Here is a 19,496-nt window from a genome sequence, read left to right as displayed (position 1 = left end):
TTATATGACAAGGAACAGGCCAGAACACAATGCTATTTCATTTTGCTGTGCAACAATTCTATTTTGTTGTTATTTTAGTATTTTTTAAAAAAAACAACTAAATTCTCCACAACACTTTTTTTATAAAGTTGAATTAGAGAAGGAATATTGTATAGCGTCAAAGGATGGACATATTATGAGGTGAATCAATTCCAACACTGGAATTTTCTTACAGAGATTGAAAAAATAATTATTCAAGAGATTGTCATATTTGCCCAGGGAACAAATATAAGACAAGTATAAGCTTTAAAATAACGTTTTGTAGCTGAGGCTTAAAATACTGATGTCTAGTACTGGAAATTCACTCAAGTTAACCTAGAGAACAAGAAGTTGAGTCTATGGGTTTCAACTGATGTATTAAAATTAAAATTGATTCCCCTTCTGCTGAATCCAAGAAAATATGCACAGATTCTTCTGCAACTGCGCTACCTCTATATGCTAGCTGTTGCATTACTGTACATACAAGAATTCTGATACTTTTACTTCATATCACTGACATAATTAATAACACTATAGTTAATACTTCTTAACTGTCAGCAACCCAAAGAGTGAAAATTAATCGACTTTCTATTTTCATATACTAAACACTATTAGGTTTCCTGAACATAGAGCAAGTGGTTCAAAAACCATTGAAGTACCTACCTTTCTTAATAATTCTTTATTGAGAAAATATATCTTTAAACTGGATGCTATCCACATTTTAGGGGAAGTAAATGTAGAGAAAAGAAAATACTTTACCTCTCTCGTTTTTACTATTTTGGATTAAATATATGCAGGTTATTTTTCTTAACTGTAAGTGACACTAAATTTTGCTTTTCTGTTTTGTTTCATTCTGAGAGTATTCCAACCCTTCCACATTTATCATTTTCTATCCTTTACCAAAGTTTGTCAGTTTAGAGACAGGAAAAGAAGGGGTTGAGTTTAAGTCCTGGTGGAGTATTTCATGTTATTTTGTGTGTAGCAATAGAGAAATGTTTTCTAGTTGCATTTCTTGTGGAATGCATTTTCTTGTTTCCAGTCTGGCCTTTTTTGGTGGCCTCACATCTAAATACCAGCCAGGTCCAACGCTACTCAGTAATTCTCAGAGAAGATGCAAAAAGGGAGAATATTTGCATTGATAGTTGGAGGTGGCATCCATACTTTAAGTTGTTTCACAATTCATGTTTCATATACTGTACATCTAATTCAGGCTACAATATATTTTACAGCAGAGCAGACAGGACACAGAGTTGGGTGAGAGGACATGGAGAAACAAAGTGGGGAATACAGCTTCTGCAATTATGTTCAGGAACTCAAGACTGTTTCACAAGTTACAGGCAAGCATAGCATCCCAGGCAATCCCAGTAAAAGGTACTAGGAGTTTTGGCAAATCATCAGTTTTTGCAAAAATGCTGTTCAGTTTTACGCTGTGATGAGCAATGGTTTTGGGTAATAGCTGGAAGCATCGCATCGCACTTTGAATATGTCACAAAGATCATTTAGTTCACCCTGTTAATACAGTAAATCATTACTACAACATTTATAAGCTAATCCATTAATCAAAACATTCATTGTTCTTGCCTTTACTGTGTATTTGCTCAGTTTTTTTTCAAGGCAGGTTACTGCTTCTTCTATGCCCATCCTTCATTTGTCATATAGAACTAAAAATGCTGATTTATCTTCCACAGATTGTAATGATTAATAATAATAATAATAACAATAATACCATATCTAAAGTAATTGAAAACTCTAAAGCATTACATAAATAATATGATTCGGACTTAGTTTGCTTTATTCCTGGTCTTGCATGCCTAAAGACAACAGTGGCACACTTTTTTCCTGTAATTGGTTTGCTGTCCTAGAGGAAATTAAATCAATCATGCACATAACAAAATAATTATGAGCTAAAAGGATCAAGAAAACTAGTTTAGAATTTTTCATTCTATAATAAAATAAAGGGACCTTTAAATCTATGTCAAAACTATTTTTGAACTTGAGAGGCCATTAAATAATTAGGCAAGGTATTTGGTGAGGCCTCTACTTGATAACAAAACAATAAAGAATTAGCTACTATTATTAGGTGTCACTTGTGACAAGTTCTTTCTTTTGCATCTCTTTTAGTTTCTCACTCTTCTTATTTTTCTTTTCCTATTGACAAGAAGTATATATTAACATAGTGAAAGTTTCATTTTTATTTTAATTGTCCTTATCATTTACATTTAATGTCAACCAAAAAAAACCCCAAGACTTTATATATGAATTATCCTCCTCCCAGGCTAACTTAATTTAATCTTGGAGAATACTGTATAAATGCTTTGCTTCTTTTAGTAACCTTTGAGTTAGATGAAATGAATAGAGATGAATAATGTGGGGTGGACTGTATCTAAAAAGCTAGATAATTGTGCACGAGAGTGTAAAGAATAGGATGGATCCTCAGACTGAAAAAGTGTGCATGGTTATTAGTAACATAACAGATGTCCGGTTGCTCATAATTAGTTGTGACATCTAAATTAATATAAACACCGCTTTTAGAAAGTGCAGGGATAGAGCTACTGGCTCTGGTTTGCAAAAATCTGAAGGACCACTAAATGAAAGCAAAGAGACATAGTAGATTATAGTTCTTTGCTGCCATACAGAGTTTTGCAGCCCAGACTTAGTATGATGCAGAGACTTCAGAATATTGAAACAGAAATATAATAGCTGTTTTTAAATATGTCATTCTTTCACACACCATCTGATACAATTTATCCGTGCCCCAAGAAGTAGGAAACTTTTTTAAAGCCTCAATTTCTCAGTTCTTACAAGCATTTTTTTCAGCTTTTCAGAAAATATAATTTAATAGTTAACATTTACAGCAAATGCTCCCAGGAGGCAGCATTATTTACAGTGGCCAAGACCAATCCTCTTCTTTTCCATCCCACAATGCCATAGGCTCAAGCAGCTGTAGATAATTTCATAATTTCTGGGTTGTCTTTCTTCTGCAGCACCACTGGGTGCTTAATTCTTCAAGATACAATTCTGGCTCTTCTAGATATGTTTTCCTGGCTACGTTGCTTATTCTGCTGCCACTTGCCAGTAGGGGGCACACCACCCACAGGGATAAAGCTGAAATACCAGATTCTAAGCCTCTTCCTGCTGATACTGTTTTGGTAGCCTCTGGCATGATGGATCAATGCATCTTGACTTTGCACTTGCTGGGCAGAGAAAACCAGGAACAATTCTTCATATTACAGCTTCTTCGTTGCCCACAAGGTGGCACAAAGTCCCCACTCTACGATAGTCTATAGGAAAATTGCAAAGGATTTAAAATACTGCTTATTTGGAAATCGCCATAGCAGGTGGGGATGCTAGGACCATAAGAAACAGCTGTGGATAGCCAGTGTTTTCCTGGAGGCACTTCTGTCCTTTTTTCCTGTTGATGTCTGCACACCCCTGCCAAGAAGTGTCCCAAGAGGGTCTCAAGGTCTGCCTTTGGCAGTGGGGTTTGGTAGAGCTATCGATACCGGCACGCCAGGGCATTAACATTCTTCACCACATAGAAGCTCATAGTGAGAGGTGGAATAACAAGGGTTCGGCCAGGACGAAGAGGACGAGGCTTCAGATTTGGCAGGGTTCCATCATCCAGCATAGTGAGAAGCTGTCCATTAAGCTGCACAGACCTACACAGACCAGATGCATTTTCAGTCAAAATGTGGAGGAGAAAACTGTCCCTTTCCAGATAATGGGGGGGAAAGTAGGACTTAGAGATAGCATAGATGTTCTTCATGACAACGATAAAAGAAATACAGGAGACGTCAAAATAGATGGCCACTAGCTTTATCTTTATATCTTTGCTATGGGACCTAAAGATAAGCTCCTATGAAAGAACAAGGCTAGGACAGTGACTGCATGATCAGATAAATTATACCAATACTAGAATCACATGGCTGGTGAGAAGGACTGAGAGTGTAGAATTCAGGACAAATAATCAAGAGCCGGGGTCCCCAACCTCTGGGCCATGGCCCACTATGAGGCATTGAGCCATTCAGAACTGGGCTATGGAATTGACGGGCGAGCACGCATGCGCATTCCCACTTGCACAGAATCATACCCTCTCCCCTTCACATGCTAGTCTGCAAAACCAAAAAGTTTGGGAAACTCTGATCTAGGGCATGCATGATAACAAGCTGTGGTGATGATCAACAGTCTGGAAGACTTTAAAAGCAGACCGGACAAATTCATAGTATACCACTAACTGACACCTAGTTATGACTCATGATGGTGGAATATATTTCCAAAACGAAGACAGTACGTGACTCAATACTACTTGCTGAGAACATGAGAGAGAGGCCTACTGTGTTTGCATTCCATTTGTGGATTTCCCACAGGCATTTCATTGGCCATTAGGAAAATGGAATGTTAGACCATATAAGCTTTCTTAGGTTTGGTACAATACTGTACTTCTTATTTTTTTTATTTTAAGTGGAGCACCATAGTGGAGAATAAAGTAAGAAGGTATATTGTAATAGTTTCCATTATGGGGGATGGAAACCTCTGGTCAGGAGTGGGTGGAATTTTGGGGAAAACAACATTGCTGGGTTCTCCATCAGTATTTTAAAGCTGGATGGAATTATACACAGTGACAAGTTCCAAAAAGGTAGCCTTTTCTGTTTAAAACACAAAAATATGTGGTTTTTAAAAAAATGAACATTATTTACATGATTTATTATAACATAAGCTTCTGCCAACCTAGCAGTTCGAAAGCACGTAAAAATGCAAGTAGAAAAATAGGGACCACTACGGTGGGAAGGTAACAGCGTTCCGTGCGCCTTTGGCATCTAGTCATGCCGGCCACATGACCACGGAGATGTCCTCAGACAAGCGCTGGCTCTTCGGCTTTGAAACGGAGATGAGCACCGGCCCCTAGAGTCGGAAACGACTAGCATGCATGTGCGGGGGAACCTTTACCTTTACCTTTTAAGCTTTTGGGACAGCAAAAAGATGGAAATTAAGGTATCTGAGTAGTTCATGGCAAGTAGCACACGATATGTATAGATGAATAAATGGAGCACAGTGCTTAATATCAATGCTTGGTCATTAAAATGTTCTTTAATGGGTCCTCATGATAGTAGCCTTGAACTAGACAATAGCACTCACCTTGACCAAAGTCCTTCCTGACCATCAGGCTGCAGCATATACTGATGGACAAGCTTGTCCCGAAGGGTCCCCACCAACTTTATTTTCTTTCGCGACCGATGTAAGTTGATAATGTAAATTGTGATAGAACCACGGACATAATTATGGCTGTGAGAGAGATAAGAGGTTGAAGGTGAACCATTTGAATGCTTTTTAATAACAATGTGTTCGCTCTAGATTTAAAGGTTTTCACCATTATTTTCCAATCCCAACATGAAATTCTAGTGATAGGAACCCCATTTTGGGACGGCTGTGGCCCTTTTTATCTAGCTTAACTGCCTAACAACAAGAAGCATTTCCTGCAGTTCAGTCCAGGATGTTCTTCGGTCAAATCAATTTTCCTATGTATCACTTTGCAAAGAAAGATTTGGCTAAAGGATACTCCTAACATTTTCCACAATAATTCCATGGTCTTTTTTTTTAATCCCATTTATATCCCGCCCTTCTCTGAAGACTCAGGGCAGCTTACAATCTAAGAAGCACAAATCAATGTGCTTAGCAATAGCCTTCATTCTATGTATATGCCTGCTTATTAGGGCTTTCACACACACCCCAAGCAGCATTTTTACAAAGTCAGCTTATTGCCCCCAACAATCTGGGTCCTCATTTTACCTACCTCAGAAGGATGGAAGGCTGAGTCAACCTTGAGCCTGGTGGGACTCGAACCTGCACTAATTGCAGGCAGCTGGTGTTACTTAAGGAGGCATTAGCCCACTGCTCCACCAAGGCTCTTAATGAAGCCACTATGGATTGGTGTTTTCAGAGCAGCTAAGGTCCTATATTTCCACTAAGCTAGGACAAGATAACATTTTTGCATCAAGATCTAGCCTGGGTCATAGGGAATATCATAAAATTGAATAGCACAATTTGTTTGGGTTACATGGGAGAAGAGCACTATAATCTAGATGTAGAACAGGGTTGTCAAACTGCCAGCCAGCGAGCCAGATGCATCATGCTGAAGCTGCGCCCACCCCATTGCCGACAATGGCGAAAAGGCTGCGTGACATCATGTGACATCGCGAGCTTGACATGTCAGATGTAGAAGCATCAATATTTTCTCTTGGAAAAAGTTAGCACCTATTGGTGTAGTCAATGTAGCGTTTCCTAGTCTAGTTAAATAAACAGCCTTCCAACTCCACCATTGTTTATTTGCAAGTGGCTATTAAACTGAGTAGGAAACTGGCATGTGAGACAGGTGCAGTGACTTTATTTGTGATGAATGGATGATTAGAGTAGGCTTCAAGTTTTAATGTTTGTTGCAGGCAGCAATAGGGTGATGACTAGGCCCTTACAATTTTAAGTAAAATCCTCCTATTTAGCTGTAATTTGCCATTAGGTACATGTAGAAGAGCTGCCTAAAAAGCAATATTTTATAGGTCAGAAGAAAGCTATACCGTATGCTAAAGAAAAGTCTTTTGGGAGGAATACTTGAAAGCTAGTAGAATCGTTAAGACACATGTTGGGAGTCCCTGGCTGAAATCTCACCTAAATCTCAGATGGTTTTTTTTTAGTGGCCTTTGGCAATCTTTCAATCTACATCTCTTGCCTGAAAGGTGATGGGGGTGACGGTGTAGTTAACAGCACTATTTTATTATAGGATGTTTATACAGATGTGATAATACAAAGCATCTGAAGCCTTATACATATTATTTCCTTAGGCAGCATTTATAAGGTTTTCAATACTCCTGCTTTTGAAGTAAACCTAGGCAAGAATATGCCCAAAGAGGAGAGAGTTAGCTTCTGCCCCCATTTACAGTATTTGCCCTGGGCATGAAAAGGAGCTAGGGGTCTGCTGGCCTGTGCCTACTTTCTCTTTCCCATCTCTCCCTATTTCTGTTGCCAGTTACCTGTCAGTCGTTGGCCAAAGCTCCCTCTAGGAGGGGGAGGGGGAGCCTTGCTGAAAGCATCTGGGTGATGTGAAGTAGCAACAATAGGGAGCTGTGTCTTTAGGAAAGTCCCAGATCCTACACTCCTAAGATGCTTTGAAGGCTTATCGTAGAAATTCTAGCTAGGTTAGGTGCCCCAAATGGGAAGTGGAGGTGGGGGGAGAGAAGGAACTGAAACCAGACCATGGGGCCTTTGGGGAACTGTACTCCCTTGATGTCATCCACAAAGGCTCCCACCACAGTCCCAGAGATAGGTGAGCTTCCCTATCAACACCAATTCCCTATTTCCTCCTCTCTCCACAATCTGAGAAAGCCACGTTGCCAAGATGTGCACAGAGAGGGGGAAAAAAGAGAAGACAAAATCTATGCTTGTATTTATATAAGATTTTCCCCTAGTGCTCTACTGTTCAAATAATAAATCTCATTCTTTAGCAGGTATAATGACACATAGATCTGGGAGCCTGGAACACAAAGATTCATCTGAATTAGATGACATTTTCTTCTTATGGGAGTAGCTCACTCTGATTAATCCCACTTGGATCTGTCGGTCTTCAGTGCCCAATCTCCATTTTTAATTTCAGTAGTTGCACCTGCTCTGAGATAACTCACTTGTAGTAACTGGTGCAGTGAGCATAGATGCGTAACTTATCACGAATCACCCTGCCAGGGCGAGGTTTTCTCTGCAGTCCAGCTACATGAACAGCAAGTACTCTGGGTCCAACAAGTTGCTTGTATAGCAGTGAGAGCCAATAGTCCTGTCAAAAAAGCCAGATTGATTATTCCTAGGACAGAGTTTATGGAGAGGCGGTATAAAGGATTATGAAGCATATTCTAGTTTGCTACAATCCAAGAGTAACACTAAGCATAAAGAATTATGCTTCTCTATGTTCAGAAAATATAATACAGAATTTTTCTGCTTTTAATAGCTACACATATGGGAGAAGGTGAAATGTGTGTTTTTCTTCTGTTGAAAAACAGTACTTGTACAAATTCTTCCTTTCAGAATAACTGTCCGAAACATTTGAGCTCTATCCAATACTGAACATACTGCTATAGAATTTAAGTATCCTTTTGCATTGAACGTTTCTGACATGACCTCGGGGGTTTCTTATATAGGTGTGTTTAGAAAAGGAGGTATTGGGGGAAAAAAGTAAATTAGATGACCTTTTATACAATCCTACTAAGTAGACACGGCTGTCTCCAAGCAGAGACTTACAGGATACATTCCCAGGGGCCCTGTAGACCTTTGCAACCAGATCTGAGCTCTAAAATTGTGCCCTAACCACATGGTGAAGAAATGCTGCTTGTAACCTGACAAATAATTGCAGTATAATAGACCTTCCACTCCCAATTCTCTGAGAGTTATTGTTGTAAAAACCAGAACATAAAATGCCACTTGTGGTTCTGTTCTCGTCACTTCATGTTCTGTTCCTTCCAGTGACAAATGCACATGCGTTTGTCAAATGAGATGCAGCACAACAATAAGGGTGCCATTTACCACAAATATGAGAACAATATACCCTTAGGACTCATGTGCAAAGCAGACAGAGTATTTATTCTTAGCTAAGGTGTAAACACAATTTGGTGCTCCTTTACCACAATATTTTACAGTACAACTTAGAGCTGTCATAGTCTTAGAGAAAAGTTTATAAAAATCTGGGGATAAGAAATTCTTTCTTAGCTATTTTTTTGTGAAGTCTCACATTCAGAATATCCTCTACAGCAGCTACTGAGTCTGAAAAATTTGGAAGCATCTCAAGATACACTATTATCATATGGAAGTTTCCTTACATGTTGTTTTAATGTCTGTAATCTCAGTTGGCCTGTGATAAGCAATAGGATTTTGGATAAATCTTTAATTTGCTCCAACTGAGAATTATTTCAAGTAATAGTAAGGTAAATTATCATCTAATAAAGTCAATGGCAGTACATGGTGAATTGAATACTCATATATACATATATGAATGATATTCCAAAACAGACAGTTGGAAGACATTCACTTTGGCAAACTGAATTAGCCTAGACGTCAGAACTGTTTTCATGGGTGCCACAACAGCTCAATTGTCCTTCCTTCAGCAGAGAATCTCTGGAGTTAGGGCTAGATCTGCCATGGCATGGAAAGGAGAGCAATTGAGCTCTTGCAAGGCACCCAGCCAAAGCTTGTCGCCAGCTGATGGGTAGCCAGGCCAAGGCATTGATTGATGTCACGGCTTCTCTCAGCATTGGAGGGTTTGCACAAAGGAAAGATAGCAAGTCTTTGTCAATGAGTTAGTGGGAGGATTCAATTTCACATCCCAGCAGTCATGCACAGCCCCAAACAGCCACTTTCATCTCCCTGATAGCTCCCACGGGAAAAGAACGGGCACCACATCCCAGCCCAGCTTCAGAGTCTGCTGCAGCTGAGCGATGCCATTTTTGCCTCCACCCAAAAAATCACCTGTTTTGGATAGGAAGAAAGATATTAGCACTGAGTGAGTTTTACTCAAAAGAAGATGCGTGCATAATATGAGCTTTTTTCTTAGCGCTGTATGCTTAATTTAGAATGTTTGAAATCCTAGAGGAAGCTCTGCATAGGATTTTGATTTTTCTGAGGCCCCCCAAACTGCCTTTTTGGTATAAATGCTTTGAAGAAAAGTATTTACATATTGATGCTCAGTTAACAGCAGATCCATTTCTTGTGTCTCTGCCTGTCTTCTGCCTCTGTCTCTCAGTAGCCTGATAATTATCTGTACCATATTTTCATCCATCCCTACTCCCTCTCCCCTTTCCTCTTTTTATCAGTCTATTTATAAAGCAGTGGTTTTTTTAAAAAAAAAAACCTGAACCTTAACTTTATGAAAAAAGAAACATTCAAGAAGTATCATTTTTCCAAACTTTCTGTTTCATAACAACTACAGACCACGCATGTCCTTGTCTTTTCCTACTATAGAATTATGTAAGTTATTTAAGTGATATCTTGTAAACATTTTTATCGAGATGTGAGGCATAAGAAGCCTGAATCAACAAATTTTTAGCTAGGAGAAAATTTCAGCAACTGATGCTCTCCTAAAATCTAATTGCACAAAATTTCCTCTTCATTATAGGATAATTTGGCTTTTGTGGCTGCTCTTCTGCTTCCCAAATCTGCATGCTGCACTCCAGGGTCTTGCAAACAGTGTGTCTCAGATGTTACCAGGCCTGTACATTTCTGGCCATGGAGATTCAGAGCTTTTTGATGCTGCTAAGTTTCACTTACAAGGTGTAAAATTTACTAGACTGAAATTGAAGAAAAGAAAACCTATTTTAAGATTAACATATGTTTTTCTTATTAAAACCCTGTGCACTTTCAACAGTGAATACTTCTGTCCTTTTGAAGAACTGCAAATAAGAGGGTTTGCATTAAACTGCAAGGAACTACCCTGCTGTGTGAAATTGTGAACTTCTTTCACCTTCATTCCTACAAATTTAAACTTTGTTCAGCTCCATTTTCCTACCACTTTGCTCTTTCCCTAAGGACCTAGCTGCCTTGGGTTTGGTTGTTTTTATGGTATGTTTTCAGGAGCTATAACTCCCCTTTTGCCCCTCCTTCCTCCCTGTATTGGTTTAAATGCCCCTCCCATAAGAAATGCCCTGATTCTCTTGGTCTTCTGCAACCCACAAGGGTCCCATTGAGGCACTCACAGTGGACAAAGTTATAGCTCCAGAGGTAACCCTGCCCCATCTGCTTTCAACATGTTGTACTTGACATTAACTAATGTCTCCTATTAGTACTGAAAGCAACAAATCTGGAAAAATGTATTTTCAAGCCGAGTTCAAACAGGCCACAAAGAGCAGTAGATTTTCAGCTGTGTGTGCAAAATCTTTTTAAAAATATATATACACACAGTATATCTGTGTATGAGTGTCTGTCTGTCTGTGAAAGCCAAGAATTTGAGGAGCAGGTCAAGAGTACAAAAGTCATGCACAAATCCTCTGATTTACTGACTGGCAACATGAAAAGAGAGAAACTCAGACTGATTCAGCAGAGATAATATAGAGCAAACAAGAAAGGAACAAGCAGAAAACTGAGGTGAGAAATGAATGGAATTACTGTTGAAGTATATACCTAACTAAGAGTGAAAAGAAGAGAGAATTCTGGCTGGAAATAACAAAAAGAAGTTGATGAAGATACAGCATGTGAATAAGGTTACCATGCAATGTACCTCTGTTAGTAGATTAAAAATGCTGCTTTGAAGTAACTCCTACAAAATAGGTAATTATGGAGAAACAGTTTGTATATATATACAAGAATGTAAAATATGAGAAAGACCATGTGTTACATTACACATTTAGAGGTGTATATAATATGTAGGACAGAGGACCAGCAAGAACAGAGGGATGTTAGTGCAAGTTCAGAAGATACAGAACACTGTATCATCCACCTACCGGCAATGGGTTGAAGTTCTGGTCCACAAGATGGTGGTGCCCATGATCAAAGAATGAATGTCTCATTACCACATCAATGCCTTGGCTCGCTAGCATCCCAAGAGAGTTTAGCCACCTAGCAATTTAGAAGACAATCAATTAGCTTTTAACCAAGAATAGCAGGGCAAATTTCCCCAATCTAAGTTGTGCCTTAGTTCCGTATATATCAGAGCTGTCTTGTCTAATGGGTACCTCACAGTTCACCATAGTGGTCAGTGACTTGTGATGACTGGAATTACATCCCAAAACATTTGGCCACTAGTTTGGGAGAAGATGTCCCTGGTGCATTCTCTTCGTTTGCCATCCAAGTAAGATACGCTTAATCTGCTACTTCACTGAGAAATAGAGTTAACTTCAAATTAAGAGGTACTCAAGATCTTTTCCAAAAAAGACATATTTCAGAGGTAAATTATGGGAGCTTTTTGGACCTGAAACCCAGCATTGTCAGATAATGTATACTGCTATTGTGCAGTATGCACAATGCTGTATGTTTTCAGCTAATTATGATGGGGGGGAAAAACCTCAGCACTAAAAGTCAAAGATATTTCTACAGATTTTTGTTGTCCTCCAACAAGGACAATGGACAAAATGCCCTATATTGTCTCTGTACATTAGATAACTTTGTATATTAGCATGTGTGATTTTGAATAAACCAAAACAACAAATTTACTCTCGTGTACACACATACACACACACAAACAAAATAATAATAATAATAATAATAATAATAATAATAATAATAATAATAATAATAATAATAATAATAATAATGATGATGATGATGATGATGATGATGATGTGCTAGCAGGTCTGCTTTCCCTCTCCCCCTGCCCAAGTCAATCTATTATTGTCTATTATGAATAAAACTTAAATCCTTTTGAACTTAGACAGCCGGTTGATTGAAAGTGTGTCTTGGCAGCTCTCCTGCGTGAAGGTGGATATGATATTACCAAGATTCTTCAGGGAAAAGTTGGAGATTTATATGAAAATATCCCAGGAGAACTTGCATAAATTTTCCATGGAATAATTATAAGAAGTAAGTGAAATATTGGGGGAAATTGAATTTCTATTGTTGAGATATAAAGCACCATTAGACAAGAAAGAGAGAGAGATGATTCTCCCTTAATTATAATGAGATATTCAGGAGGAATGTGCAGTCCTGATAAGTGTGGTGAGATGAGTCCCCCACCACAACAGTGCATCGATGAGGATTTGAAGTTATGAACAATTTTAATATCTGCTCAATGAGCAGGTAGCAGCTATGGCTAGCAAGGCCTCTCTGTACAGCTTCATCTGCTACACCAATTGTGTGCCCTCTCCAAAATTGGGAGGTCCTTCAAACAGTCATTTATACCCTGATCACTTCACAGCTTGACTACTACAGCATGTCCTTGAAGACTACGCAGAAGCTTCAAACTGATCCAGAACACAGCGCTTTGGGCAATGATGGGCAGGCCTTGGCGTGCCTATGTAACAGCTGTGCTTCATGAACCAAACTGATTGCCAGTTTGTTTCTGTGATTCTGCTTATTACTTATGAAGCTCTGTATGGCACAGACCTAGTTACTGAAGGACACCTTCCCCTATAATCTCTTCCTATCTGATTTGATCTGACGGGGTTAATACTCTCTGGATCCTTGAACAATACCATCTATTGGAACAATGATTTCTTTTCTACTTTCTTTTTATCTTTTCTTAGGAATAGCTTCATAAGTATAACACAGCTCTCTTAATGTCCAAAATAAGAAAGTTGTCCAAATCATTCTTCTATAGTTGAAATCTATACATCCAACTAACTCTTCTGATTTATTATTTGTGTGTCCATTTTAGAAATTAAAATATCAGCTGGTTTCACTTTTAAGTCCTGTATAACTTCTTTGTCAATATCACTCTTCTATTCTGTCAATTTTAAATCCATATCTAAAACAGCCTGATGCTTATACAGGTAGCCCTTGACTTATGACTATTTATTAACAACAGTTCAAAGTTACTGTGGTATTAAAAAGTGACTTAAAATGAGTCCTTACATTTACAACCATCACAGTGTTCCTGTGATCAGGTGTTTAAAATTCAGGTGCTTGGCAAATAGCATATATTTATGAGGGTTGCAACATCCTGAGGTCATGTGATCATTGATTGCTATCCCAGGGTACTTCTGACAAGCAAAATCAATGGGGAAAGTGGATTTACTAAAAATCTGTGGCAAAAATGTTCTAAAATCAGGTGTAACTCTTTTAATGACCACTTTGCTTAGTGATGGTAGTTCTGGTCCTAATTGTGGTCGTAGGTTGAAGACTAGTTGCAGTAACTGATAATCTTAAGAGAAAGTTCTGAGAACACTGCTGTTAAATATCCTTGAATTCTTCCAGAGTTAAAATCCTTTTCTCATTTTTCAACTCTTCATCTCCTCTCTAATACTCCTTTGCAAGTTTAGTACTTTCCTTCAACTTTAATACCATAGCCTATCACATTCTCTAAAACCACAATAAAAGTTAAATATGTACTTGAAATAAATAAATGTGTAGTGATTTGTTTTCACATTTGTGCAAATATATAAATTCTCATGGAATAATCTAAAACACAATTTGTAATCAAATAGTAAATGTTTAAGGAATCTTATCAGCAGTCTTCAACCATTAAGCTTACTTTATTTCCATCTGCTTTTTTTTTCCAGGAAAAGCTTGAGGCTATCTCATTTTCTTTTGGGCAGAGATTTTTATCTCCAGTGGGAAGAGGAAGAACCGTGGAAGGGAAGTTGCCTAGCACAGTTTTTAGCTTGGAATGCTAAGTCAGACAAAACATGTTGATCTCCTGCTGTCAGTGTAATATAAACAAACTCTTTTTTTAAGAAAGTGAACCCCTATACTAATTTCTGTTGATTAACCTAGTTTGACCATGTGGATCTCCATGGAGCACCTTCTATGAACTTAATAACTTGAACTTTCCCATGTGATTTCCTTGTTTTATTTTTATAAATGAGTTGAAAAGTTGCCAGGATTGTTCTTTCCACCACCACCTGGATGACCTATAACCTATGACATCACTTTCTGACAAAGCAAGAGGAAAAATACTAATTTTAAAAATGGATTTTAATGACACCTACTACAAAATGATCAAACAGAGCTTCCAAGGGAGTTGTGGTAAAATATGAAATCTTTATATTTTCATAACATAAAAATGAAGTAAAAATCATTAACTTAAAGCAAAGACAAATGGAAGATAAAGGGAGGGGAAAGGGGAACTTGAACTAATTAGCACTGTGCACAAGCTGCTGAAAAAGAAAGATGGGTATAAGTAAATCTTCTATAATAATGTGTTAAAGAGTTCTGGGAGGCATACTATTCTTTTCCATTCTTTAAGTTATCTTAATCAGTCACCTTTCTGTCATCTGAAAATTCAACAGATGCTACTTATTATCTACTGTTACCTGTGGAGTCATATCCTTTTTTTAAGCAAAGTGTCATGATATTTCTTCATTCTTATTTCCATATAAGAAGTAAGAAAATAAAGTTGAAACAAAAAGGAATTACGTTGATGGACAAATCTTTCGATCTTTCAAAATCTTTTAGAGCCAGTTTGGTCTAGTGGTTAAGGCACCAGGCTAGAAAGTGGGAGATTTTAAGTTCAAGTCCCACCTTAACCATGAAAGCCTGTTGGGTGATTTAAGGCCAGTTATTCTCCCTCAGCCCAACTCACCTCATAGTATTGTTGTTGTGGGGAAAATAGGAAGAGGAAGATGTGGTGGATATGTTCATTGCCTTGAGTTATTTGTAAAAACAATAAAGGCAGAAAATAAATAAAATCTTTTAATCTCTAAGAAATTTGTCAATAACAAGTAAAGCTTAACAAACAATAGGTGAGGACAGAACCAAAAAGTCTTTTGCTAATACAATTTTTTACTTTCGCTTCCCTTCCCTTTGTCTCTCCCTTCCCTTCTCTTGAACAGCCATCACAACAGATTGAGGCACATAATTCTTGTAAAAATTCTCCTGTGGCCCTAGGTCTGTTAGTTGGACAGTGGTATGACAAAGCATTACAGCTAATTAAAAGTTCCATTTCTAATCAGCTTACAATACGTCCAGCTTATATATAAATAGAAGTGAAGCTACTACTTTAAGGATACCTAGCTATTCCTACCTTATAGCAGTAGCTTCTCCACTTTTATTTATATGTTATTTACCTTTACATGTCTTCTCCCATTGAAAAAGAAAAATGGATAAATAAAGTCTAATATTAATCCAATGATGTACAGTATCCTTGATTTTAGAGTTGAGATTAGTGTGTCTTATAGAAAATAAAGAAGCCAATTAATCATTTTGTGCACTTACTGGTTTTCTCATAAACATATCACTACTTCCATCCTTAGATTAACTTACAGGAAGCTGGCAGCATAGGAATCTGAGAGATTAGTGATGCCTCCTTCAGAAGCAGCCCCGATACCCTCTAACCAAATCCTTTTTCCAGGCATGTGTGCATTGACCACCTGTTGCCAAAAAAAGAAGGGGAAAGCAAAGGTGGCGGTAAGAACATCATAAGAATAGCCCTGCTATTCAACAATTGTCTATAGCTGGTAACTTTAAAACATGTGTTATCACAGGCTAGCATAAATAATACTGATTTTTCAGTGACTAGGTAAAGGTAAAGGTTCCCCCGCACATGCGTGCTAGTCGTTTCCGACTCTAGGGGCCGGTGCTCATCTCCGTTTCAAAGCTGAAGAGTCAGCGCTTGTCCGAGGACGTCTTCGTGGTCATGTGGCCGGCATGACTAGATGCCAAAGGCGCACAGAGCGCTGTTACCTTCCCACCGTAGTGGTCCCTATTTTTCTACTTGCATTTTTACGTGCTTTCGAACTGCTAGGTTGGCAGAAGCTGGGACGAGTAACAGGCGCTCACTCTGTTGTGCGGCACTCAGGATTCGATCCGCCAAACTGCCGACCTTCTGATCGACAAGCTCAGCGTCCTAACCCACTGAGCCACCGCGTCCCTTTTTTTCAGTGACTAGCAGGGCTGAAATAATGAGGAAAACAAAAGTAAGAAGTGGATGGAAAATACGTTAATCTGAACAGAACTTTCTTCTACTTCTTTTACGGGCATCGATCTTGCTTTCCTGGAACATAAAACTCTTTGCTGACTTCCTATTTGTTTGTGAGGGTTCTCTTAGTTTTGTTGTAAGCGCACCATCCTTGAATGATTCCTTTCAGTTTGTTTGTGGTGTCTCACATGAAGTAGCAGACAGCAGGCTAATCAATAAAATACTTCACTCTTGCAAAATGAAATTGTCCGTGCCTTCAAAGCCTCATTTCTTTATGAAAACAAAAATTACTCACACAACGTAAGATATTTCCATTATCCAGATCAGACCCTTATGTAAGGAAATAATTTTTTTTTACTTATAATTTTGCTTTCCAAGACATATATCACAGTAGGCTGCAATACCATATGGCAACACCATTAAGCTTTTCTTATTCCCACTTATTTGGTATAATACCTCATTCTCAGTTTTTAAAATGAGTACAAATTGACATTCTCGGGTTTTAAGAAGTTATTTTTAAAATTTCCACAATGGTAATTCTCTCCCCCCACACACACACATATGTACACTTTGTAGTTTGACTACGGCTTAGCACTGCCTAGTTTTGAATAGTTTTATATACAGGTAGTCCTCAACTTACAACCATAATTAAGCCCAAAATTTATGTTAAGCAAGACATTTGTTAAGTGAATTTTGCCCCATTTTACGACCATTCTTGCCACGGTATAGTTAAGTGAATCACTACAGTTGCTGTAATACAGTTGTTAAGTGAATCTACCTTTCTCATTGACTTTGCTTATCAGAAGGTCACAAAAGGTGATCACATGACCCCAGGACACTACAACTGTCATAAATATGAGTCAGTTACCAAGTGTTTGAATTTTGATCATGTGACCATGGAGATGTTGCAATGGTCATAAGTGTGTAAAATGGTCATAAGTCACTTTTTTCAGTGGCACTGTAACTTTGAACAGTCACTAAATGAAAGTCGAGGACTACTTGTAATTTACTATGTACATTTATAAATACATATGTTGTTTCAGTAAACACGTCTTTTCATATATAATACAGTTTATGCACTGGGAGCAAAACCAGGTCCTTACTGTGTATATATGTAAGGGTATATAGCCTAATAAGAAACAAGACGCTTGTTAGATTAATATGTAGATTGGATGTCTGATTAATTGTGTTCAAACATCTAATCTACATTAATATATAACCCTAGCTTCTTTACAAATCAGAGCAGGCTTTTGGCCTCTAAGCTAGTTATCAATAAAAAACAGGCATTAGTAACAACTACAAAGCTATTTCTTAATTTAACTATATTGGTGCGTTCAATGAGAGTAATCAATGTTTGGGGGCATATGTTACCAAGCCCCCAAGCTCCAGAACCTTGTCAGAAACTCATACTGGCCTTAACTCTTTCCTATGAAACTTCAGTGGTGAAATAGAAGTATGTACATGGCACTAGAGATCCCATTGTGAGAATGCCCGTTTAACATGAGACAAACCTTACAACACAGACCTGTCAAGAACATGATGGTGCCAAGCAACAAATGCATGTAAGTGAACACAAGGTCCGATGATGTCAGTTTACTATCTGCTACCTCTGGATAAAAATCTGACAAGTGTCTGCAGGTCTTGTCATTCACTAGACTTACTTAAAGGAGGTAGGGCATCTGTAAGCTGGTATCTTTGGGTTCTTTAATGAAGCAAATCTTCTGTTAGGATATGTCTGGCACTGCAGCTAAAAATTCTATTTCAATTAGGAGAAAAATGATCCATAATAAAGCTGTTTTTATTGTTTTCTTGATAAGTCAAAACATTCTGTAAAAATGGACCAAGCATTCTAGTCAATTACCTTACAGGAAATAGAGCTAGGCATAGTGAGTTCATAGGTATCTTTTCCCTTGATATACATTAGCCCAAGGAAAGATTCATCACCCTTGTTCTCCAAAACTAGCATCTCCTCCCCCATTTCCTGTCCTGCACAATGAGTTCTGTATTCTTACAAGGGTTCGGAAATTCAATTATTTCAGTCAATAACAGCTTTCCCAATATCTCTATAAAGACAGAGTTTAGGACATTTCAGCTGTCCACACAATCTCTTCCAAATATTCTTATAGTTATTTTGTCTATCTTATTTGTCAAGTTTGCTGGAAATTACAGTGGACTTGAGTTTGCTGGAAGTTACGGGGTCTTGAAGTAGCAAAGTAGAAACCTTTGCTAAGACCAGGGGGGCTTTTGCCCAGGTTCGCCTGGTGCGCCAGTTGCGACCCTATCTGGACCGGGATGCCCTATGCACAGTCACTCATGTGCTCGTGACCTCCCGTTTAGACTACTGCAACGCTCTCTACATGGGGCTGCCCTTGAGGACCACTCGGAGGCTTCAGCTGGTGCAGAATGTGGCCGCGCGAGTTGTGATGGGGGTTTCCCGATACTCCCATGTAACACCTCTACTCCGTGAGCTGCATTGGCTTCCGGTTGCCCTCCGGGTGAGATTCAAGGTGCTGGTGATGACCTATAAAGCCCTGAATAGCTTGGGTCCGGGATATCTGAGGGAACACCTGCTGCCGGCATCAAGCTCCCTTCGTCCAGTGCGCTCCCACAGGGAGGGTCTTCTCAGGGTGCCGCCGATAAAAGACTGTCGGCGGATAACACCCAGGGGAAGGGCCTTCTCTGTGGGTGCGCCTGCCCTCTGGAACCAGCTGCCTGTGGAGCTTAGGACTGCCCCCGACCTTCGCACATTTCACCGGGACCTGAAGACTCTTTGAGCTCTCCGGCCCAGGCTGAGAATTTTTAACTGGGGTTTTTAACTTTAGGGATGATTTAATCTTTTTTTAATTTGTTTTTAACTTTTGTACTGGTTGTTTTAAATGCCCTGTAAACCGCCCTGAGTCCTTCGGGAAAGGGCGGTATATAAATTTAATTAAAAAAATAAAAT

The 19,496-nt window shown here is 38.7% G+C and overlaps 1 protein-coding gene across 1 annotated transcript in view; it reads right to left on the bottom strand.

Moving 5' to 3' along the window:
- Positions 1-3,511: 3,511 nt before the first annotated feature.
- The window catches only part of HPSE2 (heparanase 2 (inactive)), a gene marked incomplete at both ends in the record, with an annotated part of 163,477 nt that continues 147,492 nt past the window's right edge, over positions 3,512-19,496 (bottom strand). The window contains 5 exons of the mRNA XM_081330114.1: positions 3,512-3,677; positions 5,155-5,301; positions 7,689-7,834; positions 11,484-11,598; positions 15,898-16,004. Coding sequence (XP_081186240.1) covers positions 3,512-3,677; positions 5,155-5,301; positions 7,689-7,834; positions 11,484-11,598; positions 15,898-16,004 — 681 coding nt within the window. The remainder of the gene's footprint in view (positions 3,678-5,154; positions 5,302-7,688; positions 7,835-11,483; positions 11,599-15,897; positions 16,005-19,496) is intronic.

Source organism: Vipera berus (genome assembly GCF_964194415.1).
Source record: "Vipera berus genome assembly, chromosome: 5".
Classification (NCBI taxonomy): Eukaryota; Metazoa; Chordata; class Lepidosauria; order Squamata; family Viperidae; genus Vipera; species Vipera berus.
This window is presented reverse-complemented; position numbering and strand designations above follow the sequence as displayed.